Raw genomic sequence first — 27,612 nt, 5'->3', positions numbered from 1 at the left:
CTCAGAGACCTGCTTCTGCTCAGGCAGACGCCATAACCGGCAATAAGACAAATCTTTACTAAACTCATACACTTGATCAAAGCTCTAATATTAAACTCCCCTTCAGGAAGCATGTACACAGTGTTTAAAGTTCATGCTTCACTCACAATTATGAGGTAAAACAAGGATGACTTGACTCCAAATTCAACCTGTCTCCTTTACATAGCTGATGTGTCTACAACTTTGTCTGCTGGTGTCATAGAAACAGTTAAGTGTTGATCATCAGAATTTGTTGTATAAACGTCTGGTGCATGAAAACTATCACTCGAACCAATACTTTGGTGCTATTTTGTGAATAAAGCTTGAAGCGTCCCACAGAGAATAGAGTCAAGCAACACTTTGGACTGAACTGCCGTCATGGTGACCTCCGCCAGGAGGTGATGGAATCACGTCGGCTTGTTGGTTGGTTGGTTTGTTAGCTAGATTCCGGAAAAAGTAATGGACAGATCGCAATGAAACTTAGTGGAAAGGTGGGTCTTGGGCTAACTTAGAATCCATTAAGCCCGGGTAATGCGTGCGTGCGTGTGTGCACGCGATCATGTGCGTGCGTGTTGGAATCCTCTCGCAGGCCAGATTGGACGGTTTGGCGATCCCTGATATCAGGTGTTCTTATTGTTGGTGAGTGATTTGAGCTGTGGCGGAGGTCTGCCTCTCTGAGGGCCACATTCTAGTTTATTAGTCAGATCGATCAGGAGAAGCATTTAATTTAATAAACAGACATATCAAGACATATTCAAAGCTGTTGGAGCCTGTTGATCAAATTATTATTATTTAAATGACGATGATGATGAGTCTGAATCTGAAGTCATGGCGCTATTCTTTGTTCTGATTGGTTGCTAAAAACCACTCACCTGCCTCCTCCTCCGGGCTGACGGCCCTCTCCAGTAATTAAGAGAGAGGATCAGCTGTTTGGGAGAGGTAATGCCCTTTGTGTGGAAGGAGTGAGGAGTAACAGTTTTTTCAACCACTCTAAACACATTATTTATATATTTTCTTTGGAAAGTCAACCACGGAGCCGATATGATTTTGGTTGGAAATAAATATAATCTCTTTTGACATATAGATCTCCGCGAGTGCTTTTTGTTTAAGTGAGTCACAAACCTCCTCCATGAAGACGAGACAACTCTTTTGACGTCTTTTTTCAAGACTACAAGGGCCGTATCAAAAGCTTTTATATACAGATGTATTGAAAACAAAGTGGTTAAGAACAACACATAAAACATTTTAATGTCAGTTATTGTTAACAAGAAAAAAAATCTAATGAATGAGGCACAGCTATTTTCATGACATCCTTCTTCATATGTCTTTGGAGTTAGATACAAACTGAAAAAAAATTAAGCACAGAATGAGGTGTTACATCCTGTCTATCAGATCCCAAGTTATTTACAGATATAAAGGGTTATTTTTAATTAGGGACAGACACAGTATTAAACCTCCCAAGAAGCATTTGTTGAAGTAAAAATCATGTCAGTCATGTTGGTTTTCATTTCCATATTCAAGCAATCTGCCAGTGAGAGCTGTGGCTTCTCCTTCAGTCGTCATCTACTGAGCGCTTTAGGTTTGTGGTTTTGCTTCAGGTGGAGACGCGGCGTCCACAGACTGTTGTTACTTTAAGGGGATTCTTTCTTTTCGATACCTTGGTCATGAACTCTGCTTTCTCCTTCATGGCCATCAGAGCGTTAATTCGTTCTTTAAAGCCAGGTTTTCCTTCTCTTTTCTCTCCCTCAATCAGCATGTCAATGTACTCTGGAGTGGACAGAGGGTTGGGCTTCAGCGCGATCTCTTTCAGCCTGTTCAGACATTTGGCAGACCGGGAGATCAGTTTCCCCACCTCAGTCTGCATCTGCCTGTAATCAGCCTTTAGGCCATGAATGATCCCCTCAACTGATATTTTCTCTCCTTTAGCTTTCCGGTACTTCTGTTCCAGCTCACCAATGGTTTGTTTTTCTTGAACCTCCTCATACGACCATTTGTACTTTTGGTTGAAGTGCACACTCCAGTAGCACTTGCCTGGACACTGTTCGCAGTGTCCATCTGATCCCATTGCACTGCAGCGATGTTTATCTTTGTCATCAGCATAGATACATGGGTAATGGCAGGTGAAATGACACTGCTGACAGTTGGTGATGTAGTGCCCAGTTCCGGAGATATCCTCCTGTTTGGGCTTCTTGACAGGAACGTAGAACTCAAAGTTCTTGTTTCTGCTGATTTCTGCCTCGTGGTCTTTGAGCTGTTTCTCTGTTTCATTTATCTCCTCCATCTTTGCTAACCCCAGTTTAACCCGAGTCTGCAGATTTTCGATTGAAACTTCAAGCTGCTGCCGCTCTCTGAGCACCTCCTGGGTCAGTGTCAAGCTTTTGGTGGTTATGACGTTCAGAGCATTAAAGAATCTCTTCATGCTTTTTGCCCCCATGTCCCAGAACATCTTGTCAAAACCACCATCTTCACCACCATCATCATCATCATCATCTGTGTTGTTGGCCGCTGAGGACTTGTTGTCTGCAAACAAAGCTGAATTATTGAATTTGAAGTGAATCGGCAGCCCGTCTTTGGATTTGGGACATAGGACACCTGAAGCATTGATCGCCTCCAGGACTGGTGGACGTTGACCATCTGCAAATGTCACCAGGATCCTGATGTTTTCTGCCACATCTTTGCCAAAGATTGACAGCACTGAATCAAACACATATTTCTGAGTGGCTGTGAGACGTGCCAAGGAGGCCTGAGCTACAAAGCAAACGGCGTCGATTTCAGTGACTCCAGAATCAGAAGAGAAGAGGTTCCGCAGCTGCTCGACTATCTTCCTGTCTCTGTCTATGCCTCTCGTGTCCCCAAACCCTGGAGTGTCCACAATGGTCAGGGAGAAGGGGACTTTAAATCCATCTTGGTGGTTGAGTTTGTACACAGTAACCTCAGAGGTCTGGCTGTGAGCTTGTGATTTGGACGCATCTTCATCAACTAACTTGAATCGATATGAGTCCTCAAACTGAACACCGAGGATATAGTTGATCATCCCATTGATGAGGGTTGACTTCCCAGCACCAGTGGCTCCGAGGACCATGATGGTACGGTTGTGTTTGGTTGAAGATTTTCCATAACTGAAACGTTTGCAACCACCTACATCAATTCTGTTCTTCTCCAGAGGAATGACGTAAACAGGTAGAGGCCCTGGGTCTGATTTAAGCAGCCTAATTTTGTCTTTGACAGCTTCACAAAGACGTTTGGGACTTGACTCTCCCAAAAGAAACTCACATGATCTTTTAGCAGGTTTGTTTTCATCAGGTTGTGCCAACTTAAGTTTGGTTGTGGAAACATGAACAGTGATGCTTTCTTTGCTGCTGCCATCAACACCACAGTCACATCTGACCCTGACTGCGTATTCGGTCTCTGATTGAAGCTTTGAAATGACTGCCTTCTCACCTGTAGCCATCATCTGTTTCCACTGGAGATCTTTCTCTTCTTCACCTCTGGATTTTTTGGCGTACTCCACAATGTAGCTCAGTATCACAACATCCTGTCCGAGCTCCGCCGGTTTCTCCCACTTGACAGATATCTCACATGAGTTTGACTCCACTTGAGGTTCTCCAGGAGGACTGCAAGGTAAGGTTTTAATGGACTCACTGACGATGGTGGCGGGTCCAACACCCACTGAGGTGGCCGCTCTGCATCTGAACACATACTCAGTGTTCGGTCTCAGACCTCTCACTGTGACTTCTTCAGCTTTTGACTCAGTCTTTTGTTGCCATTCTTCCTCTCCACTGACGCAGTATTCAACAGAGTAGGACGTGATGTTTTCTGCTCCAAATCTGGGAGGAGAGATCTTCAGCGTCACACTGTTGTGGTTTATGTCAGCTGCTGCCACTGTTTTAGGTTTTGAAGGCGGCTCAAAGTTTTCAGTCACAGTGAAGCCGTCTTTATAAAGGTAAATGCTGGAACCTTTGTGTGTGTCATTTGTTAAGCCCACTGTCAGGAACTTCACCTTCTGGTTCTCTCTGTTGGCATCAGCAAAGTCACTGAAGAGCCTCAGTGTCCTCATGTGATCAGCCACTTGGTTTGAAAGGTACCACTGGTCCCTCTCGATGTCATGAGTGTGTGGATTTAGATCCTCAGGTTTGGCTGCTCCTGTCAGATAGTTTGATAAAGCTGAAAGGTACGGCTCGGCACCTCCCAGTGAGGTGAAAACAAAGCATAGCGCATGTTCCACACTGAGGACTTCTTCATGAAAAACACTCTGAGATGAGATCACCTTGGTGTTTTTCATCATATTGGTGAAAGATTTCAAGAAGATTATCTCTTTCTCTTTGCAGTCCATCCACTCAGTCAGGTTTTTGCTGCTGAATGGAGACGAATGTCTCTTCTTCAGGATGGCAGCAAGATCAGACTCCTCTTCTCCTCCTCCTCTGATTCGAGGAAGTTTCCTCGCTAGGGTTCGTTGAAATTCAAGTCTGAACTCAGAGCACATTTCTTTAAAACTTTTCAGGTTTTTGCGGATCTGAGGGAACTGCTGTGCAGTGGCACTTCTCATTGAATCATTGCATCTCATTTCAAGCTCACTGAAGTCTTCCAGGAGACTCTGTGCTTCCTGAACCAATCTTATACTTATCTGACGCACAAGTTTAGCGGCAGCAGAATCTAAAGTGGTCAGGGGCAAGAGCCAGACCTTCACTGGAACAGCATTTTCTCCATTGGCTCCCAGTAATTTCGGCAGGCTTCGGTAGACTTCAATCGCATCCTGAAAGGATGTCGGAGTGTTCTGAAGACAAAAGTCTCCGTGGAATTTGCAGGAGAATCTGTCAACATTTGCTTTGTCCTTGTCTTCCATTTTCAGGGACCCCTCACCCTCTATGGCAAGGAGGGGGATTTTCTTGATGACCACCTTCAAGTTTCCCTGAACATCTTGATGATTTTCTGTTTGAGACACCTCACGGTCAAACACAAAGAAGGCTTGAGCCCCGTAGAGTATCCCTGTGACTACATGTGTTGCTATGCCTTTCTCAAACACATAAGGATGCTTCACCTTGCTTATTCCAAGATGATTCATTGACAACTCCTGGAACTTTGTTGTTGTTCCATACTTCAGTGTTACTCTGGCCTGATTGCTGGATGTCCGTTGATCATTTAGATATTTGGCTGATCCCTCAACCTGAACCAGTCCACCCAAGAAACTCGCCTTTAGAGATGCTTCAATATTCAGGGCTGATGATTTATCTTCGATTGATTCAGATGCAACTATCTCAAAGTCACTGTTGGGTTTTGGTCTTTCTCTTATATATTTCTCGAGGTCATCACGGTCCCATAGTGTCATTCCTGTCAAAACATGAACAGATGGCATTAAAGACTAACATTATGCTCAGTAACTAATAGTGAGTAATTAAATGAGTTATCTTTTTTAATTGCCCAGTTTCATCAGTGGCATCAGGTACAGTATATGTTTTGGACATGTTTCCCTTGTTTGTAAATGTTTCAAATATTTCAGTGGTTATCAGCTGCACAGTGCATGAAGGAGTTGTTGCAGTCTGAGCTCAGTTGAACTCTTGTAAACACCAAAATGCATCTGAACTATTGAATTCAAAAGGACATTATGTCATCAATGGAGCATTGTTCCACTGTTCAACACACAATATTATTTTTCTTATGGAACAAAAGAAGTGACTTATACTATGAATGAAGTATTATTATCCTTCCATCCATTTTCTACCACTTTTCCTTTTCAGGAAAAAGTGGCTGGAGTCGATCCCAGCTGCTGTGGGCGAGGTCGCGGTGTCCCTGGACAGGTCGCCAGTCTGTCGCAGGGCACACATAGAGGCATACAACCATTCACACCTGGGGTCAATTTAGAGTGATCAATTAACCTGATATGCATGTGTTTGGTGATAGGAAGCCAGAGGACCCAGAGGGAACCCACGCACACACGGGGAGAACATGCAAACTTCACACATAAAGGCCTCGAGCCCCACCCGGTATTTCAACCCAGGACCTTCTTGCTGTGAGGCAAGAGAGCTAATCACTGCGCCACCGTGCAGCCTGAAGTATTATTAGTTTAGTTTATTGATTTATTTGACAGGGACCATGTACAAATACATTAACCTTTCAATAGAAAAGATGCTTTGTACCAGATTTAACAAATGCTAATTTCCATCTGCAGTCCTGATCCTTCTGACTGTTTGGGTTTTAAGCAGGAGGTGTCAGAAAAGTTCCCACAGGGATAACTGGCTCGTGGCGGCCAAGCGTTCATAGTGACGTCGCTTTTTGATCCTTCGATGTCGGCTCTTCCTGTCATTGTGAAGCAGAATTCACCAAGCGGTGGATTGTTCACCCACTAATAGGGAACGTGAGCTGGGTTTTACCCTGCTGGTGATGTGTTGTTGCAGTAGTAATCCTATGATTTCTAAAATAATGTTGTTAAAAAAAATGCAGTTATTTATATTTCAGAGTCATGGGTGGCTTGTTTGGTTGACCCGTCATACACTACATTTCGCTGCAATCTCAGAACGGGGGAGTTCGAGGATGAAGCTGAAATTGTATCTTATACTAGAAACTGTGAAAAATGCCTGAAATTAATTTGCAAAATATATGAAAATAGATCTTCAAACTATTCTCAGTTCATTCAGCTATTTCCTATTCGCACCTTATCCAGACTAAGGTTCTAGGTATCTGCAGCTAATGCAACCCAGTGTTGATGAAATGTTTAAATTGTTTGTTGCAATAGAAATTGAGGAGTTACTCTATAACAATTTTCCGGTCAGAGGCAGTATTCACACCTTCATCCAGTTGAAAGTTACTCATAAAACAAAATACAGAACCTGCAAATTTGTACACACTCTTAGGCCCAATCCCAATTCTCTGCTTAATCCTCACTCCTCAACCTTGATCCTCAATCTCAAATTAAGTGCCTCCTAAAAACAAGTGTTAAGGAATGTAATGTCACTTGGAAATGGGACAACCCTTAAAGACAGTTACGTCCTTGGATCACAGGGGGCAGCACTGCGCAAGAGGGTAGAAGAAAGCCGAAAGAAGTGCAGCGTTTCCTGCAGGAAAAAAGTTTAGCCAGGGGGGAGCGCGCAGCGGGGAGTTTTTGGACCGTCGGGAGGGGGCTAGGGGCTCGCGCGACGCTTCTTTGGACCGTCCGAAGGAGAGAGAGAGCGCACACGCGTGGACCGCTGTTTTTTTCCCCTCTCCGTTGTCAAGGCGCTGCAGAATTTAGTGCGGTAGCGGTGGTGGTGGTGGTGGTGGGGGGGGGGGGGGGGGGGGGGGGGGCGGGGGGGCTGGCAGCAGTGATAATTTTGGTCAATGATCCATAACAACGCCCTTTATAATTGTAAGTAATGCGCCCTGCATTAGAAATGTTTAACATTTTGCATGTGTGACCTTGTTAATAAATGCATTCAAATGAATTTTCTTGATTTCTTTCTAATAGCCTTTGTAAATATTATCTGTGATAGAAAGTTAATACAACTACTCCCAAAGTAATATACACCATTTGTTATTAATAAAATAACAGCAAAACGAACTATTTAACAAGCATTCTGGGTTCTCCTTAACTCCAAGGTAGGTCTGGTAGAATCTCAAAATTAAGGGAGATAACGGTCCTTAGTCTCGCTCCTTTCCTCAACTTGTTTAGGAATGGGACACCACTTAACCTCACGGGAGCGCGCATTTTGAGGAATGAGGAGTAAGATTGAGGATTAAGCAGAGAATTGGGATTCGCCCTTAGCCTGAGGTGGAAGCTCCTTGATGCCCCAACCAAAGAGTCATCAATCAGGATGAAGATTTAAGAAACATGTTTTTTACAGTTTAGTTTAGTTTAGTTTAGTTTAGTTTATTTAGCACATACAATGAAATATATCACATTAACCAGTGCAGAAAAAAGAAACAGTGCAGGGAGGAGCGGGCAAGCCAAAGGCTTATGAAGAGCCCCCACCTAATAAAATCATGCAGATATCGTCAAAAAAAACAAAACAAAACAAAAAAACAACAAATAAATAAAATACATAAATAAATAAAATAAAATACAAAACAACAAAAAGCATCATAAACTCTCATGCAAAACATAAAAGAAAGAAAGAAGAAAAAAAGACAAATGCTGTTGACCTTATATGGACATGCTCATAAAAATGGACATTTTTGTTGATCATTATAGGCAACACTGAAAATAAACTAAAAAGAAGTTAGCAGTCTACAGAAAAGCTAAAGTACAGAGCTCTCCTGGCTACACTTTTGAATTAGATGCTCTCTTGCGCGACTTTTGAAGATAGATAAAAATCTACAATTGTTGGCAATGTGGTACCAACTGTTCCAAACTTTGACACCTCTATACCTAAACAAAAACTGGCTTGTAAGATTTAAGATATTTGGGCGGATGTAGAGCTGAGGCCTGTCGTGTTGAGTAAGAATGAAAATGAGAATTTGCTGCAAAGTACGTCCTAAAATGCTCAGGGACCTTGTCTTCTGAAGAAAATATCTTGTACGTAAAAATGCATATTTGATAACTGTTATTATCATAAATAGTGAGAATCTGGAGATTTTTAAATAAGGGAGCAGCAGTAGCGTCCCAGACAGATCGAGATGCAAGTCTAACAAAGCGATTCTGAAGAATTAAGATTTTTTTAAGAGTGGTTGTAAATGTACTCCCCCTAACAATATTACAATATGAAAGATGCGGATAGATGAGACTGTAATAAAGAGTAAGAAGACACTGTTTAATAACAGGTTGGCTGACTTTCCTTATTATACCAAGAGATTTGTATATTTTCTTACTCACACAGTAAACCTGTTCTCTCCAACTCAAACTCTCATCAATAATTATTCCTAAGAATCTTGTAGATGATACTTGGGGCATCTCTATGGACTCAATTATAATTTTAGATAAATCCTTATTGTATGATTTTTTCCCACTGAAGATAATAAAGTTAGATTTTTTTATATTCAAAGATAATTTGTTCATTTTGAACCATGTGACAAAGGCATCTAAACCATCATTCACATCCCTTATTAAGGAATTGAAGTTTGGGTTTGAGAGAACCAGTGTTGTGTCATCTGCAAACATAATTGGAGAAACGATGTTTGAGATGTTACACAAATCATTTATGTAAACAAGGAATAATAGTGGACCAAGGATGGATCCTTGTGGAACTCCACAGTGAAGTTGTGCTCTGTTGGAATGGCAGCCCTTTACACAAACAAACTGAGTTCTGTTTGAAACATAATTTGACAACCATTGATGAGTATCTTTATGGAAACCATATCTGTGAAGCTTAGCCAATAGGATACTGTGATTTATCGTATCAAAGGCTTTTGAGAGATCTAGGAAGACACTACAAGCAAACTCACCCTTTTCTAGCGCTGATGCAATCTTATCAACCAGGTGAATTAAAGCCATAGATGTGGAATGATTTGTTCGGAAGCCATACTGATGTTTAAAAAGAATTTCATTAGAATTCAGATGAAAAATAATCCTTTTGTAAACTATTTTTTCTAAAATCTTTGAGAAGCATGGCAAAATAGAAATAGGCCTGTAGTTATTGAAACAACAAGGATCCTTTGCTTTAAACAAGGGAATAACTTTTGCAATCTTTAAGTCATATGGTACAACTCCCGTCTTCAGAGACAGGGAAAAAATATGATGAAGAGGTTGCAAGATTGATTGCTTCACCCGCTTGACAAGGAACGCTGAAATATTGTCATGGCCTGCTGCAGACAACTTCAGCTGGTCAATTACATCACTTATTTCCTGGGTGTCGGGGAGCTCAAAGCTGGAAATAACAGGAAAAGTTCCTTTTAAGGAATCCAGTGGGTTTCCATCACAGGAGGGGATGCTATCTGCTAGTTTCAGACCAATGTTTACAAAGAATTCGTTAAACTTTTCGGCGATATCAAATGGGTTGATTAAAGATTCTTCACCATTTCGAAAGGCAGAAGGCAGTGTAGTGGTAGCCCTCTCTCTTTGAAGCAGCTGATTTATGACTTTCCAAGTGGATTTAATATTGTTTGAACACCTACTAAATTCATCACTGAAATACTTTGGTTTTGCAGATCTAATTTCATGAATATATATATTTCAGTGGGATTTATACACACTGTGATTGAGAGGAGTGGGAACGTTGACATATCTTTTATATAGTTTGTTCTTTTTCTTCAACAACTTCAACAAATCAGGTGAAAACCATGGTTTTTTGAAATCTGAGTGGTGTTTCTTTACAAGACTTGTTACAGGAAAACATTCCTCAAAACAAGAGCTGAATACATCCATGAATGCTTGATATGCTGACTCAGCATTGTTCTCCTCATATAGGTTATCCCAGGATTTGGAGTCAAGCCTGTCTTTAAACTTGGAAATATTTTTATCGCTCATTATTCTTTTAGAAATGTTTTCTTTAATGTTCTTAGCTTTGTTAGTCTTGATTTCAGAAAACTGAAAAATAGCTAAACGATCTGACAAGTCCAGATACAAAACACCAGATTTCATACAACCAGTCAGAGAGTTTGAGAGGATGCTGTCGATAAGAGTTGCTGATGTCTCTTTAACTCGTGTTGCTTTATGAATAAGAGGGAAAAAATAATTATAATACAAAACATGAAGGTAGTCCTCAACAAGGGTATCTGACTTGTGTTTAAGGAGATGTAAGTTAAAGTCACCTAAGATGAAACAATATTTATTCTCACGGTTCACACGGTCAAGTAAGCAAAACAAACCTTCATTAAAGTCTTTGATGACAGAATGTGGAGGGCGGTATATCGCTCCAACAATAATACTTTTACACCAGTGACAGGAAGTTCAACAAAAATAGACTCAACGTCGGACATGTCTGTTCTCAGAGAAAGATCATGTCTTATTTTGAAATCATAATCAGAATGAATAAACAGAGAAACTCCGCCTCTTATTCTGTTTTCTCTTACATCATGGACTGAATTGAGTGTTGAGATAAATGAAATGCAAACAGAATTAAGATCTAAACAAATAAGCTATCAACATGGGGCGACAGTAGCTCAGATGCTCAGATGGCAGAGGGAGTCGTCTCATAACCGGAAGGTTGGCGGTTCGATCCCTGCTCCCGCACACGTAAAACTGTCGTTGTGTCCTTGGGCAAGACACTTCATCCATGTTGCCTCGTATGAAAGTTGTGAGAGCGAATGGTTGGTGGCCTTGAAATTGGCCTTTGGTGCATCATTAATGTATCAAAAAGATATTTATGTGGCTAAGAATTTTTTTTAGTTATTTTATATATTTTGTGTCATACTTTAAGCTTTGATTTTTGTTTTGTATTTATTTATTTATTTATTTATTTATTCATTAGAGATTGGATCCCCATTAGCTGTCACCAGGGTGACAACTCGTCTTCCTGGGGTCCATAACTGCATAAAACAATCACAACTTTCGCAATAAGAACATGAGTAAAGTACACAAACAGTGAACAGAATAGATTGAATAAACACTCATAAAATGCAATGCATAAAACCATTAAACAGTAGAATACAAGAAAAAAAGAACTAAATGGAATATAAACACACAATTTAACTGAATAAGATAGAACAAGGCAATGATACAATTAAAACATAAAACAAAGACTAAAAATGCACCTACAATACAACCAAGCTCAGCGACAACCTCATCAAGCAGGCTGGCATCACAACCCGGTCTGGACGCAAATGGGCTGCCAACACAGCTGTGGAGCAGGCCATCAGCTCCCTGAAGCTGCAGGACATAGTTGGCAACCAATGCGTCCAACGACAAGGTCTTGACTCTGAACAGTTTCAAACCTGGGGAGGTGCTAATGCAAGGACCAGGCGAGGCATGGTGCAGGCGGAAGTGAGGAGCAGGGAGGAAGAGAAGCGAGTAGCCAGAGCAGTACAGCAAGGATCCCAGGGGGCCTGGACAAAATGGGATTTGCCCAGGCGCAAAGTCACGTGGACAGAGTCGTGGCGCCTGGAGCCTTATCGCATCTCCTTCCTCTTGCGGTTGGTCTGTGACACCCTCCCCTCCCCAGTACATCTGCACACATGGGGCCTAAGAGAGGATCCACTTTGCAAGCTGTGCAGCCAGAAGGGGACCCTGGCCCATATACTCACATGGTGTAAAACATCTTTAACCCAAGGGAGGTATAGATGGCGCCACGACAAAGTGCTCCTCTCATTGGCTGACACCATAGTGCGGGAGAGAATCAAGAAGAGACCGACCCACACAACCGCAGAGAGAGCGATCACCTTCCTTCAGGAAGGAGCCAGGCCTGTACAGTCCACCAGAGGGAAAGACCCTGCATCCTTCATGCCTCAAGCTCCTGGGAGATGAGGGTGGATCTTGGGAGGCGGTTGCAGTTTCCTGAGGTGGTGCAAACATCCCTCCGCCCCGACATAGTGCTGTGGTCAACAAAGGACCAGAAGATCATCCTGGCCGAGCTGACCGTGCCATGGGAGGAGGGCTGCGAGAAGGCCCATGAAAGGAAGGCTGCAAAATACCATCACCTGGCCCAAGAATGCCGTGACAAGGGCTGGCAGGCCTGGGTTTTCCCTGTGGAGATAGGGTGTAGGGGCTTCCTAGCAAAGTCCACATGGAGTCTCCTTTCTGCCATGGGGATGGACGAGCGGAGCCAAAAGCAAGCAGCTCGCCGGATGGGGAGGAGGCAGAACGCGCCTCTTGCTGGATCTGGAGCAAAAGGGAAGAGGAAAGCTGGAAGCCAGGGGCAGATGGGCAGTGAGCTGGCCACTCACTGCGGGCCCACCAACCGGACGGTGTTGTGGTTGAGGGCCGAAACACCCAGTGAAGGTTGGACACCACCTGACGACATCTGCCCCTGGTCTGAAGGCACAGCTACCTGCTACGGTAGCTGAGGAAGGCACCAACATTGTATTCATCAAGTCAACCCTATTCCACACATCCAGGATTTCTCGGTCCACCTGGCAGGGAAAGTTATCTTTTCCAAGGTGGATTTGGTGAAAGGCTACCACCAGGTCCTGGTCCACTCCCAGGATGTACCAAAGACTGTGGTGATCACTCCGTTTGGGCTGTTTGAGTTCCTGCGGATGCCATTTGGGCTTAAGGGTGCAGCGCAGACTTTCCAGCAGCCGATGGACTCTGTGTTACGGGGGTTGCCGTTCCTGTTTGTGTACCTGGATGACATCCTGGTGACCAGCGCCTCGGCCGAGGAGCACCTGTTACACTTGCGACAGCTCTTCGGGAGGCTTACTGAGCACAGACTGATCATTAATCCAGCCAAATGCCGGTTCGGACTCTCAGAGGTGGAGTTCCTGGGTCATCATGTCTCCTCGCGTGGGGTGGTTCCATTACCCGCTAAACTGGAGGCAATCGCTGTTTTTCTGCGTCCTCGCACCATCAAGTCCCTGCAGGAGTTCCTTGGCATGGTGAACTTCTAAAACCTGCTTTATCGTACACGCGGCTCACCTAATGCGCCCCCTGTATTAGGCGCTGAGGGGTGCAATGGCTAAGCAGGACGTGGACTGGACACCCGAGATGTAACGACCGCGGAGGGCCCTACATGTTTCACCCAGCAGGGGTGATAAAATGTGTTCCTGTGCTGTCATTCTAATATGTAAACCTTGGGTCACTGTGGCTACTTAATCTGGGGCACGGATTTGTGTTTTGAAACCGTGTCACAATCATAATTATCAGGACATTGGTACCGGGGCGGGGAGACTATTTAAGGTGAAGCAGCGCACCTGCTTTGGGGGGAGTGACGTCACATGCCGTCCTGAGCAACTCACCTGCCGGAGGAGCGAGGCCGGGGAGCGTTTACCAGGGAGGACCAGCGCCACTGTGGAATATATAACTTGGTGTTTCTTTGTGGGATCTACTGGATTAAACCGTCATCTTTTCCACGGAGCTACCGGACTGGAGAGGAGGAGCTGTGGAGACCAGCGGACTGAGGTCTTGCCGGGGTGTGAGTAATTAACAGCCGCGGGCCGCTCAGTCGGTCCCCACGAAAGGACGTGGTACCCGGACTTTGGGGGATCTTTAGGCTATAAAAGACAGGACTTTCTTGAGCCCTTTCTGTTTATTTCTGGACTTTCCGCGTTGTGCGGCGTTTTCTGTTGAATTTATAAGGAGGAGCGCTCGAGCGGCGGGTCGCTTGTTTTCTGTTGGGGGGCGGTGTGTTAGAGTAAATGCGGGTTTCTGTTACCAATTTTAAGTTTGTCTTCTGCCTGTTAATCACCCCTGCTGATTGGTGTTTTCCACCCGTGGCAGCTGGGGGTGTATTATGATGCGATGGCCCCCGACCAGCAGACTGATGCAGAGGTCCAAGCGTATAGGACAGCCGCTGCAGGGTTGCAGCTGCAGGATGTGGCGTTTCAGGGATCAAACGTGTCGCTCCTCTGCGATGTCTCCACAAGTCTGCCCTGCCCTACGGTGCCTGTCGGCTGGCGCTGCCAGGTGTTTTATGCCATCCATGCACTGTCACATCCTGGAGTGAGGGCGTCAGTGAAGCTGGTGGGGGCGAAGTTCGTCTGGCCGGGCCTCAGAAAGGACGTCAGAAGCTGGGCAGCTTCCTGCGTGGCATGTCAGCGGTCCAAGGTTCACCACCACACCAGGCTGGAGCCGTTCTCTGTGCAGGAAAGGAGGTTCAACCACGTCCACCTGGACTTGGTGGGTCCGCTGCCCCCCTCCCACGGTTTTACTCACCTCCTGACTATGGTGGACCGGAGCACCAGAGGGCCGGAGGTGGTTCCGATGGCTTCCACGATGGCGGCAGAGGTGGCACGGGCCTTCATTTCCACCTGGGTGGCCCGTTTCGGCACGCCGCTGCATGTCGCATCTGACAGAGGCCCCCAGTTCACCTCTGAGCTCTGGACTGCAGTAGCGAGGAGGCTCGGGGTGAGGCTCCACCACACCACAGCATTCAACCCCCAGGCTAATGGCAAAGATGAGAGGAGACGCCGAGGTCTACTTGCTGGACAGCGAGGGGCGACGTGTGAAAACGAGGCTGAAGCAAGCGCTCTACATCCCATCGTTTCCTCAGAACATTTTTTCAGTCAAAGCAGCGACAGCCAACGGAGCAGAGGTCCACTTCAAAGATGGCAATGACTGGTTGATCCACAGAGATGGCACAAAATTCAAGATGGATGTGTATGGTAAGCTGTATTACCTGAACACAGCAGAGGCTGAACATGTTGATGGAGTGTTTAGTTGTCATGATATCCAGACGTGACATAAAATACTGGGTCACTGCAATTTTGATGATGTTGCAAAATTAGAAAACGTGGTTGAAGGGATGAAGATAAAAGGGAAAGATGACAAGACCAATCAAAACTGTGAAATATGCACACAGGGCAAGTTCACACAAGTCAGAAACAGACAGGCGGATGCTAAAGCCACAACAGTGCTGGAGCTAGTACACACAGACTTATGTGGCCCCATTGAAGCAGCAGATAAAGATGGATACAGGTATGCTGTATCATTTACTGATGATTACAGTGGGATGATTTTTCCTTACTTTATCAAAACAAAAGGTGACACAACAAAAGCTACAGAAAAGTTCATTGCAGATGTAGCTCCACATGGAAAGATAAAATGCATCAGGTCCGATAATGGTACAGAATTCACACAGGAGTTCAGTCTTTACTCAGGAGTAAAGGGATAAGGCACGAGACTCACCACATCAAAACGGAACTGCAGAAAGGGGTTGGAGAACCTTATTTGAGATGTCACGATGCATGTTACTGGAGAGTAACCTCCCAAAGCATCTGTGGACACATGCTGTGCAAACCGCAGCTCAGATCCGTAACAGGTGTTACAACAAACACCTTACTGTGTTTTCACAGGAAAAACACCGAACTTATCAAACATGAAGGTTTCTGGCTCTGAATGCTATGCATATAAACAGGACAAGAAGAAGCTGGATTCCAGATGTGATAAGGGAATTTTTGTTGGCTATGACAAATACAGTGCAGCATATAATGTGTATTTCCCTGAAACAGGAAACGTCTCAAAACACAGACTTATAAAAACCGTCACCAAATGCAGCACTGACAGCCAGACTCAGACAGGTTGTGACATGAGGGGTGACATTGAGTGTTATGGAGATGCACCACAGAGGATTGTGAATCAAGGCCTAAAGAGAGTAAAGAGTCCAGAGTTGAGGAAAATGTTGAAACAGGTGTGGCTCGGACTGAGAGTGCTCAGAAAGAAGAGGGAGAAAGAAGGTATCCCGAGAGGCAAAGAAAAGCACCTGAGTATTTAAAAGAGTACCAGTGTAAAGCTGAGTGTAATGATGTCAAAGGGGGAATATTGATTATTTGTACCGGGTGGCCTACGGCACACCTAAAACATTCAAGGAAGCAATGGACTCTGGGAGGTCAAACATGTGGGCTGATGCCATGAAAGAGGAGATGAACTCTCTGACAGAAAATGAAACTTTCACTCTGACCTCACTGCCGAAGGGCAAACAAGCAGTGGGAGGCCGCTGGGTATGCACAATGAAAGAAAGCCCAGAAGGATCCGAGCCCTGTAAAGCCAGGTATGTTGCAAAGGGTTATGGTCAAGTGGAAGGGATCGACTACAAAGAGACATTTTCCCCAACTGCCAACATGACTTCTGTTGGAGCTCTCATGCAGGTCGCTGTACAGGAGGATCTCATCCTGCACCACATGGATGTGAAGACTGCCTACCTCCACGCTCCATGGACTGTGAAGTGTATATGGAGCAACCGGAAGGTTTTGAGGTGAAATCAGAAACAGGTGAACATTTGGTGTGCAAACTCAACAAGTCACTGTATGGCCTAAAACAATCCGGGCGTAACTGGAACATGTTACTGCACGATCATCTCACAGAGAATGGATTTGTACAAAATGATGCTGATCATTGTGTCTACAGAAGAAAGTCTGAGAATGAAAAAGTGATCCTGTTAATTTGGGTTGATGACTTAATCACTGCAGCGAGTAACAACAAATTACTCCGTGATGTGAAAGAAATGTTGAAGCGAAGGTTTAAGATGAAGGATATGGGTCCACTTAAACACTTCCCTGGTGTCAACTTTGATCAGAGAAAGGGGAGAGATCAGAATGACTCAAAAGAAACACATCGAGGGGATGCTGGCAAAGTTTGGAAAGTCAGAATGCAAACCAAGATCAACACCCTGTGAACAAAAGTTAAACTTTGACAGTGAGGGTGAAGTGATTAACCCAACAGGATGCAGGGAGGTGGTAGGAAGTTTGATCTACATTAGGACATGTACCAGGCCTGATCTGAGCTGGGCTGTAAGAAAACTTTCCCAACACCTTGCAGAGTCAAAACAGCAGCATTGGACTGCAGTCAAACATGATGAGGTGCTTAAAAGGTACTGTGGATCAGAAACTGCACTACAGGAAAAGTGAGAAACACCTGCAGCTTGAAGAATATAGCGATGCTGATTGGGCAGCAGATAAGGATGACAGGAAGAGCACAACCGGATATTGTTTCAGTTTAAGTCAAAATGGTCCAGTTATATCCTGGAAGAGCAAGAAACAGCCAACAGTGGCACTATCCACCTGCGAAGCTGAGTACGTTGCACTGGCGTCCGCTACACAGGAGAGTTTGTATCTTGTACAACTACTGAAAGGGATGGACAGTGAAAATCAGCATGCACCAGTCAGGATATATGAGCAGAATTCTATCAAGTATCACACAGATCCGTTCACGACTGCTGCTCCAGCTGGATACAGGGCCCAGTGATGCAGAGCACTGAAATAAATCTATGCTGCTGTTTCTGCAGCTCCAGTTGCTCTGTGAACTGTGGATGTTTACGCTGAACAGCTCTCCTCGTCCAGTGTTACAGTGAACACAAACTGGTGAAGCAGCAAAAACTGCTGGACAAACAACAATAGATCATATTGAATCCATTACAGAAGAGCAGAGCAGTCAGCTGATCGGCCACACTCTGCTATTACCCCCTGAATTACATCCAGCAGTGTTACTGTCCAGGAACGTCTCCACCAGCTGCACCACAGGGCCTGATGGGTGGAGGCAGGGTGTGGGTGGCAGTGCCTTGCTTAATGGTCTTTTTCCCCCTTTGCTTCTTACCCAGGGGGAGGCTGGAGCTCCACCCAGACCTGACGGAGCCCTGAGAGAAATCCGGGCTTCAGGTGAGCTGGGAGCTGCAGCGAGATGAACGGCATGTCCATCAGGAGGAGGAGGAGGAGGAGGAGGAGGAGGAGGAGGAGGAGGAGGAGGAGGAGGAGTGGCGTCTGAACCTGCAGTTCCTTGAAGGTGAAGCAGGGCAGTGAGGCTGATTTGTCCTCTCAGCAGCAGCAGAGCCAGGCCTTCAGACGGTCCTGCAGCAGGTCTCTCTGCTGGTCCAGACCCCGAGAACCCAGTGTTACACAGGAGTAACTCCACTACTGGTGGTGTCGATGTCCTTTCCAATAAAAACAGTTTTCACCCCCATATGTGTCTGAATTCACTGGTTCCTGCTCAACACAAGCACAGCAGTGTTTTGCATTTCTTTCTCAGTAGTGGAGCTGAATGGAGATGAAATCACTTCATTTGTAAAGGTTGCATGTGGTGTTTTGAATATTTTATATGGTGATTATCATGAACTTCTGACAATTCTGCGCTGTAACAGGCTGCTTTATGGAAACACACTTCAGTCTGACTGCTGTTGAAGAGCGAAAGGTAAGCTGGAGCCAGAGTCATGTACATGTAGGGAGAAGCCAGTACTGATTTAATATTACCCTGTTACAGCTATAAACACAACTGTCACTAAATACAGCCTTATAAAACAATTCTCCTGTCATCAACCAGCTCTTCTTCTGAGCTGGCCTCATGGTGACAAGCATGTAGTCTCTGCGCAATTCCTAAGACTGGTTTGAAACTAAACCTTTAACAGCAAACTTCTGTCTGTCAGAAAAAAAATGATGACTTTTACCCAGATGTGAGCAGATCTGTGCTTCATATAGAACAGAATAGACTATTTATCTCACCGTGGAGACATTCAGTTATGGAGGCTCGTAGAACAAACGGCTGCAAATAAATGAAATCTGCAAATAAAGAATAAATAATAGAAATCTGAAAGAAGAAAAGACCTAACTTGATATACAACAGATCTAAAATATAACACTTCTACTACTACTAAAATAAAACTGGAGCTATAATATATAGAAACGTGTGCAGTTATGCTTTAGAGCAACAGAATGCGTGGATAATGAAGTGTCCATGGTTGATTTGGGGTTCTACAGTGACCATAATATAATATCTATATAGTGTCAACACGGTTCAGACACTTTCTCACCTCTGATCTTCAATGACTTCATAATTTGTTACCGAATTTCCACGACCACAACACAGCCTCACGCTTCACTGAAATGTAATTTTATTCAGCACTGAAACATCACGAGCTGAGCAGAGCTCCTCATAGCTCCTCCACTCCTCCGTCTGATGTCTTGTTTTGCCGGTGTGTAATGACGTCACTTCCTGTGGCCGTACATCACCCCGCCTACATTACAACAGGAACCCCGCAAATGGAAACGCGACACGTGATTTGTGCCTGGTACGCTTTAACCGACCCGATCCTACCAGACCCGACCCGTACTGTCACCAGCTGCGCAGTGGGAAAGAAGCTTTAAACTCCTCCACTTGGGCCAGAGTCTCTCCACCGACCTGGAGAGGACAGACCATCTTCTTCTGGTCCAGGACCACGGCCTCGGATTTGGAGGTGCTGATCCTCATCCCTGTCGCTTCACACTCGGCTGCGAACCGCCCCAGTGCATGCTGCAGGTCCTGGTTCGATGAAGCCAACAGGACAACATCATCTGCAAAAAGCAGAGATGAAATCCTGTGTTTCCCGAACCGGACCCCCTCCGGCCCCTGGTCCCTGAACCGGACCCCCTCCAGCTCCTGGTCCCTGAACCAGACCCCCTCCAGCCCCTGGTCCCTGAACCGGACCCCCTCCGGCCCCTGGTCCCTGAACCGGACCCCCTCCGGCCCCTGGTCCCTGAACCGGACCCCCTCCAGCTCCTGGTCCCTGAACCAGACCCCCTCCAGCCCCTGGTCCCTGAACCAGACCCCCTCCAGCCCCTGGTCCCTGAACCGGACCCCCTCCGGCCCCTGGTCCCTGAACCGGACCCCCTCCGGCCCCTGGTCCCTGAACCGGACCCCCTCCGGCCCCTGGTCCCTGAACTGGACCCCCTCCGGCCCCTGGCTGCACCTAGAAATTCTGTCCATAAAAATGATGAACAGAACCGGTGACAAAGGGCAGCCCTGCCGGAGTCCAACATGCACCGGGAACAGGTCCGACTTACTGCCGGCAATGTGGACCAGACTCCTACTCCGGTCATGCAGAGACTGGACGGCCCTTAACAAGGGGCCCTGGACTCTGTATTCCCGGAGCACCCCCCACAAGACACCACGAGGGACGCGGTCGAATGCCTTCTCCAAGTCCACAAAACACATGTGGACTGGTCAGGCGAACTCCCACGAACCCTCGAGCCCCTATGGAGGGTATAGAGCTGGTCCACTGTTCCACGACCAGGACGTAATCTACATTGTTCCTCCTGGATCTGAGGTTCGACTATCTGTTAAATCCTCCTCTACAATACCCTGGAATAGACTTTCCCAGGGAGGTCACACAATTTTTTTTGAAAAAAAAAAACAGTGAATGGAAATAAATTCTGCTGATATTACATCAAAATAATATCAAATCATAATATGTTTGAAGGTTTTAAAGGTCCCATTTTATGATATTTTTCAATCACGTCATATACAAGGGGCGACCCAAAAGAAACCGGACTGTGGTTATAAAAAAAAACCAAGAATGATTTCAGACTTTTGGCTAGAGGTCGACCGATATGGGTTTTTTGGGGGCCGATGCCGATGCCGATATTTTCCAAATTTGGGCAGCCGATTTTTCCAATTTGATATTTAGGCCGATTTTTTAATATACATACATATATATATATATATATATATATATATATATATATATATATATATATATATATATACATATATATATATATATATATATAGATAGATATATATCACATCTTTGTGAAATGCAGCAAATTCTGAGCAAGTAAAAGAAATCTATTACAGCAAGAGGTGTCCAGTCCTCTGAACATTTATTCAGCTTTCAAAACAATGAAATATGTTGTCTGAGTAAACACACAATGTAACAAGCAGTAGTAAACATTCACACTCTTCTGAAAGTGTCAAAAAAGAAATTTAAACTTTAATATAATTTGAACAAAAGTAGAAGAAACAAGGCTGTAAAAAAAGCCATACATACAAATAAAAACAGAACTCCGGTCATGCATTATGTGGAGGAATTTGCAGGTGGCTAATACATGCTTCAGAAAAAGCCCCATGATTGATTATTTACTCTTTTATTTACTCTCGCCATTTCCTCCTATTTACTTTGTTCTGTTGTTAACTACAGTAGTGGTGTGTTTTCACCAACAGGGCTGAACACGCACAAGTAAAGTCAGCTCAGACCAGCTGATCTCTACTGCTAAAACTGATCACAAAGTAGCATTTGAAGTTAACAATATGCAGGGTTTCTGCCAGACCTTTTCAGTCCGGGCGCCCTGCCCGCGCTAAATTGTGCAGCGACCGGACAACGGAGAAGAAGAAGAAAAAAATAACTCTCCGACGGTCGAACACGGCAGCGTTAGCAGCGGTTGGCAGCGTTAGCAGCGTTAGCAGCGGTTAGTAGCGGTTAGCAGTGTTAGCACCGCGGCACGACGCGCTCCCCGGCCAAACTTTTCTTCTGCAGTAAACACTGATAAGCTGCAGACTGGAGCCATAGAGCCACAAAAACATTGAAATGTTCAACAAATCCATTCTTCACTGCAGATGCAACAGATGCAGGTTTTTCCCACAGCCTGGATTCCACCGGGCACGCTCCGCTCTGACATAATGCAGCAGCGTGCCACAGGGGTCCTTTCTTGAGCGGCAGCTTTAGCTGCCCGCACATGTGCCTGATCAAAAATTGCGTCATTTTATACAGCGGATCAAAAATCGGCTTTTTAAAAGAAAATACGGCCGATGGAGAAAAATGTCCAAATATCGGCCCGATATATCGGCCGGCCGATAAATCTGTCGACCTCTTCTTTTGGCCGTTATATGTCGCTATAGCATAGCCTTCAGCATAACTGTGAAAAATTTCACCTCCCAAAGACACACAGGCAGCTCACAGCCAGTGTTTATGTTATTACAGTCCCGCCCCCTTCTTTGAAAAATTCCAAAATGGCGGAACCCACTGATAAGCGAGACCAGCGCGCTAGCATCAGATTTTGTTTTCTACTGGGAAAAACGGCAGCAGAAACAGTCACCATGATCCAGACCGCGTACAAAGATGAGGCTCTGGGGAGAACACAGGTCCTTGGAGTGGTATGGCGCTTCAAGAGTGGTCAGATGTCCATTGAAGACTTGCCTCACTCCTCCACCTCCCGCACAGAGGTAAATGTCCGCAAAATCGAAGCTGTGGTCATGGCAGATCGACGCAGGACCATCGAGGAGATCGAGCATTTGACAGGGATCTCCTGGAGCTCCTGCCAGAGGATCCCTCATGAGGATTTGGGCTTGAGGCGGGTCGCTGCCAAAATGGTCCCGCGGCTCTTAACCATGGAGCAGAAACGGGCTGGCGTGGCCAGGAGGTGAAAAGGTAGCTGGAGGACGATGGAGGCTGTTTGAGAAGATCATCACCGGGGACGAGACATGGTGCTATGGTTACAATCTGGAGACCAAGCAGCAGTCCACCCAATGGCGCCATCAGGGATCATCACGGCCGAAGAAAGCGCGTCAGGTCAGATCAGCTATTAAGACCAGGCTGATCTGCTTTTTCGGCGTCAGAGGAACGGTCCACAGCGAGTTTGTGCTGCCGGGGCAAACCGTCAACCAGGACTTTAACCTGGAAGCGCTGCGGCGCTCTGGGAGGCGGTCAGGCTGAAGCGGCGGCGCTGTGGGGGAGGGGGACTGGTGGCTCCATCATGACAAGGCGCCGGCGCACAGGGCTCTGCGGTAAAACAGTTCCTGGTGAAAAACAGCATGGCCCTGCTGCCCCATCCGCCGTATTCCCTCCATTTAGCCCCGTGAGACTTCTGTCTCTTCCCAAGAATGAAAAAGGCACTGAAGGGGTGGAGATTTGATGATGAGGAAGAGGTGCAGAAAAAAATCGAAGGAGGCTCTTGAATGGATCATTACGCTCGAGTTTGCCGACTGCTTTGAGCAGTGGAAATCCCGGCTGCAGCGCTGGATTCAAGCCGAAGGAGACTTTGAAGGTGACAGCTTTGATTAAATGTGAAAATAAAAAGTTATAACCACAGTCCGGTTTCTTTTGGGTCCCCCCTCGTAGGTCTCAGAAGCCCAAAAGCATAATATTTAGGGGCATGTTCACGTTGCATGTTGGCTCAAGCCAGGACCCCTTCTTGGAAGTGTGAATTTGTAAATCAGCCTCCTCATAAATAACTGAATCGTGTTCTCACCGTCGACCCACAGGGGCGTCAAACTAGACAGAAGCAAGTCGGTGCCGGAAGGAAACGCGATACTTGTTCCAAAATAAGTGATTTCAAAATGAAAACTGTGTCGTGTTTTTGCCTTAACATTCTATTTTTCTACTTCTTCTGGTAGAATCCAGAACAAACAACGTGATGTAGTCATTATACGCTTTAGAAGAATGAACACTTTTGTACCTCATCACTGCAGGACAGTCGAAGAACTCCAGAATTACACAAAACAGCTCTCTGACCGGAGCAGATTTGTGTCGCCAGATTGGGCAGGTTTCTGCCAAATCAAGCTTCTTTTTTGAACACAAGGGCAGACTGGCCATCGGGAGCACCGGGAGGTTTCCCGGTGGGCCGCTGCCTCAGTGGGCCGGTACGGCCAAGACTGAGGGGAAAAAAAGGACTCCGCCGCTGGTTTACCGCTTCTCTCGTGTCTGGCTAATCAACATTGGCCCACATGGTGTGTCAATCACCATGTGGGCCAATCACAGCCGAAGGCCGAGGGCCGCGGCCCCTCCTCCCTCTGCATGTGGCAATCAATCAATCTGCAAACATGGATAAGAAAAGTAAAGGTGGAGCGGAGAACAAGAGGGAGAAAAGAGACAGGCGCTACAAGCAGATGCTGCCAAGAGCAAAAAATTGACGGATGTATTCGCCAGTTCTGCTGCAGCAGGACCGTCAACATTTACAGCAGCACCTGCAGCTCTGACGTGGCGGCATCGCCGATGACGTTTGGAGGAGGAGGAGGAGGAGGACACCGGGGTGATGCTAGTGAAGTAACCTATATGCTAAATGATAGCTTGTTAACTTTTAGCACAAGGCTGTAGGCTAGTTTAGATGTCAAAACGTCATTGTAGAGTTCAGCTCAGTGGCATCAACCAACATCAACATGGCAGCTGATTAACTAAAAAAAACAGCTGAATATCTGTATCTCTTGTGTATTTCCCTTAAAGCGATACTTCAACATTTTGGCAAATTGGCCCATCTAGGGCAATTCTCTAGTCATTTAGAACAGCATACTTACTTTTTTTGTGAGGGCGAGCTGTTGTTTATTCAGCGGTGCGTCTGAGGAGAGCTTCACGGCGGACATAATGGAAGTGGACGGTACAGCTGCTTCCCTCGTCAAACTCATCAAATACACAATCCAACAACCCCAAAACACTTTGGTGGACACGTTATAATCCACACATTCACTACGCTGTGGAATATTAATGCAAAATTACCAGATTGAGTTGTTTATGTGAAGATTGCTAAGACGGAACTACTTACTAAACATGGCGTCTGGGTGTAGTGATTTCAAAAGAAAAAGTAGTTCCCAGTATTTGCTTCAGTGTCGTAACGCTACAATATTATTTGTAGGTGTTTCACAGCGTAGTGAATGTGTGGATTATAACGTGTCCACCAAAGTGTTTTGGGGTTGTTGGATTGTGTATTTGATGAGTTTGACGAGGGAAGCAGCTGTACCATCCACTTCCATTATGTCCGCCGTGAAGCTCTCCTCAGAGCCACCGCTGAATAAACAACAGCTCGCCCTCACAAAAAAAGTAAGTATGCTGTTCTAAATGACTGGGGAATTGCCCTAGATGGGCCAATTTGCCAAAATGTTGAAGTATCGCTTTAACGCTGGCGAGCTAAATGCTGCTCTGCTGTTTTTAATTCTTTCCCTGCCAAACTCCTGTTTTCATGTGTTTTCTCTGAAGGTGTCTTCTCTCAGAAAGCAAAAAAATATTCAAACATGCCTCATTCAGCTGTCAATATCTAAACACCAGAACATGCTATGGCCTCACTTCTTTTTTCTAGAGAAAGAAGACCCTTTGTTCTTTCTTTTGGGTGATCTGGTGTCTTCATAGTCACAACAGAAAATATTCTGTGGGTCCTGAAAAAGAGTGAATATGCTCAAATTTCCTGGCAGTTGCTGCACTCAGTTGTGAAAAACCCTGGCAGGGAAACAGTTAATTACTTTGCTAATTCATCAACCTTAAACTGATTGTCTGGTTTATTCTTTTTGTGTGGATATTGTTGGATAACATAGAAAGTGAGACAGTCTACATGCACTGTGAAGGGGAACTGTGTATTAATGCGTTGTTCTTAAAGTGTATTATTTAACGCTAAACTCAAGCTGTACTTATTCAGGATATACTTAAGATCATGTAATTGTGCTGATGAGGCACCATAGGTTAATGAGTTAAACATTTTTCTATATAGACTCTATATCATCATTTGTAACTGTCATATCAACAAATTGTTATTTCTCTTGGTAAAAAAAACCTCAATAAACAGACTGTTAAAAACTAACATTTTCTATGTAATATAAATGAAATTTAAATATTCAAACAGTAATATTCCTGCATATTTAAAGCAAATATCAAACAGTGCATCTTGACACTTCATGTGCATTTACTATAGGTTAACAGTTGGGTTACAGAATAATATATTCACTCACATGCAGCCTGCATAAAATCAACTTAATGGCGACTCAGATGAAGTGTATTGTTGTATTTTCACAACAGTTGGATGTGTTGGATGAATTTGTTGACCTCATCTTTTTGAAGCATTCAGACAAGACCATCACAGCCTTTTACTAACTTTTACTAAACCTGGTTTAGAGAAGATTGTCTACTTGGGGATAAAACACATACTGTATAGTACATTACAAAATACACTTTTTTCACCTGTGTTTACTTATCTATTCAACCATAATTTTCCATACTATATTGTTGATTGCAGTGCAGCTTCTTGCCACCTAAACATCTGAGAATTCCCCAAGGCTTCAACTTAATGTCTCTCCTCATATCTCCTGCCAGGTTGAGCCACCACCGTCCTCTCAGAAGGAAAGTGCCTGCAGGGAGGCCATCATCCACCGCCACCATCAGCCACCAGCATTCACTGCCACCAGCATTTGCCGTCATCAGCCGCCGCCCCGGGCCCCTGAGTGGGCCAGTCAGACACTAAACTCCCGGGCCTCTTTTTTGCCCCAGTCCGCCCCTGTTTGAACACGTCTGACGGGTTGATGAAATGATTATGTGTTTATGAAGTGTTTTTTTTTTATTATACAAATATGGTTTTAACGTGCATTTTCAACCAAGATGGCGGTTTGGGTTGCTTTCTATTGAGTTAAACGGGTTTATGGTGGGAGATCGACAGATCTGGCAACCTCCTCCAGCGGACTGCAGACACACCCAGACGGTGCTGCGGTGATTCCGCTCTGCAGACGGAACGCAGCCAGAAGAACGGTGGTTCTGTTGTACATGATTTTTCTGCAGGTCGTACAAATCGCTGACTTTCAGAAGGAAGACAGACTCTCCTCTCCGCCGAGCTTGATGTGCGCTCAGAATAACAGTCCGTGTTGTGCGTTACGGAAGCCTCACACGGACAAAAGTGTGGCAAACGAGGAAAGCTGGCTGGACCCAGGGAGCGACCGTGTTCTCACCGCATCTAGATGGAGCCGGGGTCGACCTCGGACCTCGTCCTCGAAGCGGCCCCGGCTCCACCCAAAAGTAGGTCGACCCATCATGAAAAACGTGTTCACACTGTGGCTCCCGGCTCCACCACGTCATTTAGGGTGAGCCAAATGCTTTGGTGTGAACACAGCCTAAGTGTGTTCACCCCAAATTCATCCTTTGTTTGGAGTTTCAGCGGTCTTAAAAGTCGCTCTGACGAGCCCTACTGATTCTGAGCCTGCTTCCCGGTATGCACAGGAGCGTGTCTGCCCCCCCCCCCCCCCCCCCCTCGAGGTCTGGAGGAGGAGTTAAATCACATGTGGTGCAGCAAGACAGGGAGGAAACTGACAGTTTTCAAATGTGAACTTCATCATGAGGCTACTGCAACACACACTACTATAAGAAACCCTTCACACAGTGAAAAAAGCATAATATGGGACCTTTAATGAAGGTCATGTATGATCCTGTGGACAAATTAATAATACAGAATGTGACAGGAACACAGTAATAAATGAAGACATGTTGTCCACCAATAAAATCATTATTTCAGTATGAAAGCTGCAGTTTATTTGAAAGCTGGAGCTCAGTGCGACCCTGTGAAGCTCTTACCAGGGACCAGTGAGTCTTGGCGACAGTCGTACAGCATGCCGAGGCCAAACGGTCGGCCGAGGGCCGCCAGCTCCATGGTGCTGCCGGCTTCAGGGTCCAT

The 27,612-nt window shown here is 45.3% G+C and overlaps 1 protein-coding gene across 1 annotated transcript; it reads right to left on the bottom strand.

Annotated features, from left to right (window-relative positions):
• Positions 1-1,335: 1,335 nt before the first annotated feature.
• On the bottom strand, positions 1,336-27,612 carry LOC115385020 (uncharacterized). The gene is made up of 4 exons (XM_030087100.1): positions 27,513-27,612; positions 14,672-14,840; positions 1,676-3,167; positions 1,336-1,362 (listed from the first exon to the last, which is right to left on the bottom strand). Exons 1-4 carry the CDS (start codon positions 27,610-27,612, stop codon positions 1,336-1,338), a joined length of 1,788 nt encoding a protein of 595 aa, XP_029942960.1.

The sequence above is a fragment of the Salarias fasciatus genome, unplaced genomic scaffold (genome assembly GCF_902148845.1).
Source record: "Salarias fasciatus unplaced genomic scaffold, fSalaFa1.1, whole genome shotgun sequence".
Classification (NCBI taxonomy): domain Eukaryota; kingdom Metazoa; phylum Chordata; class Actinopteri; order Blenniiformes; family Blenniidae; genus Salarias; species Salarias fasciatus.
The sequence above is the reverse complement of the archived record's forward strand: the minus strand, read 5'-3'. Positions and strand labels throughout refer to the sequence as shown.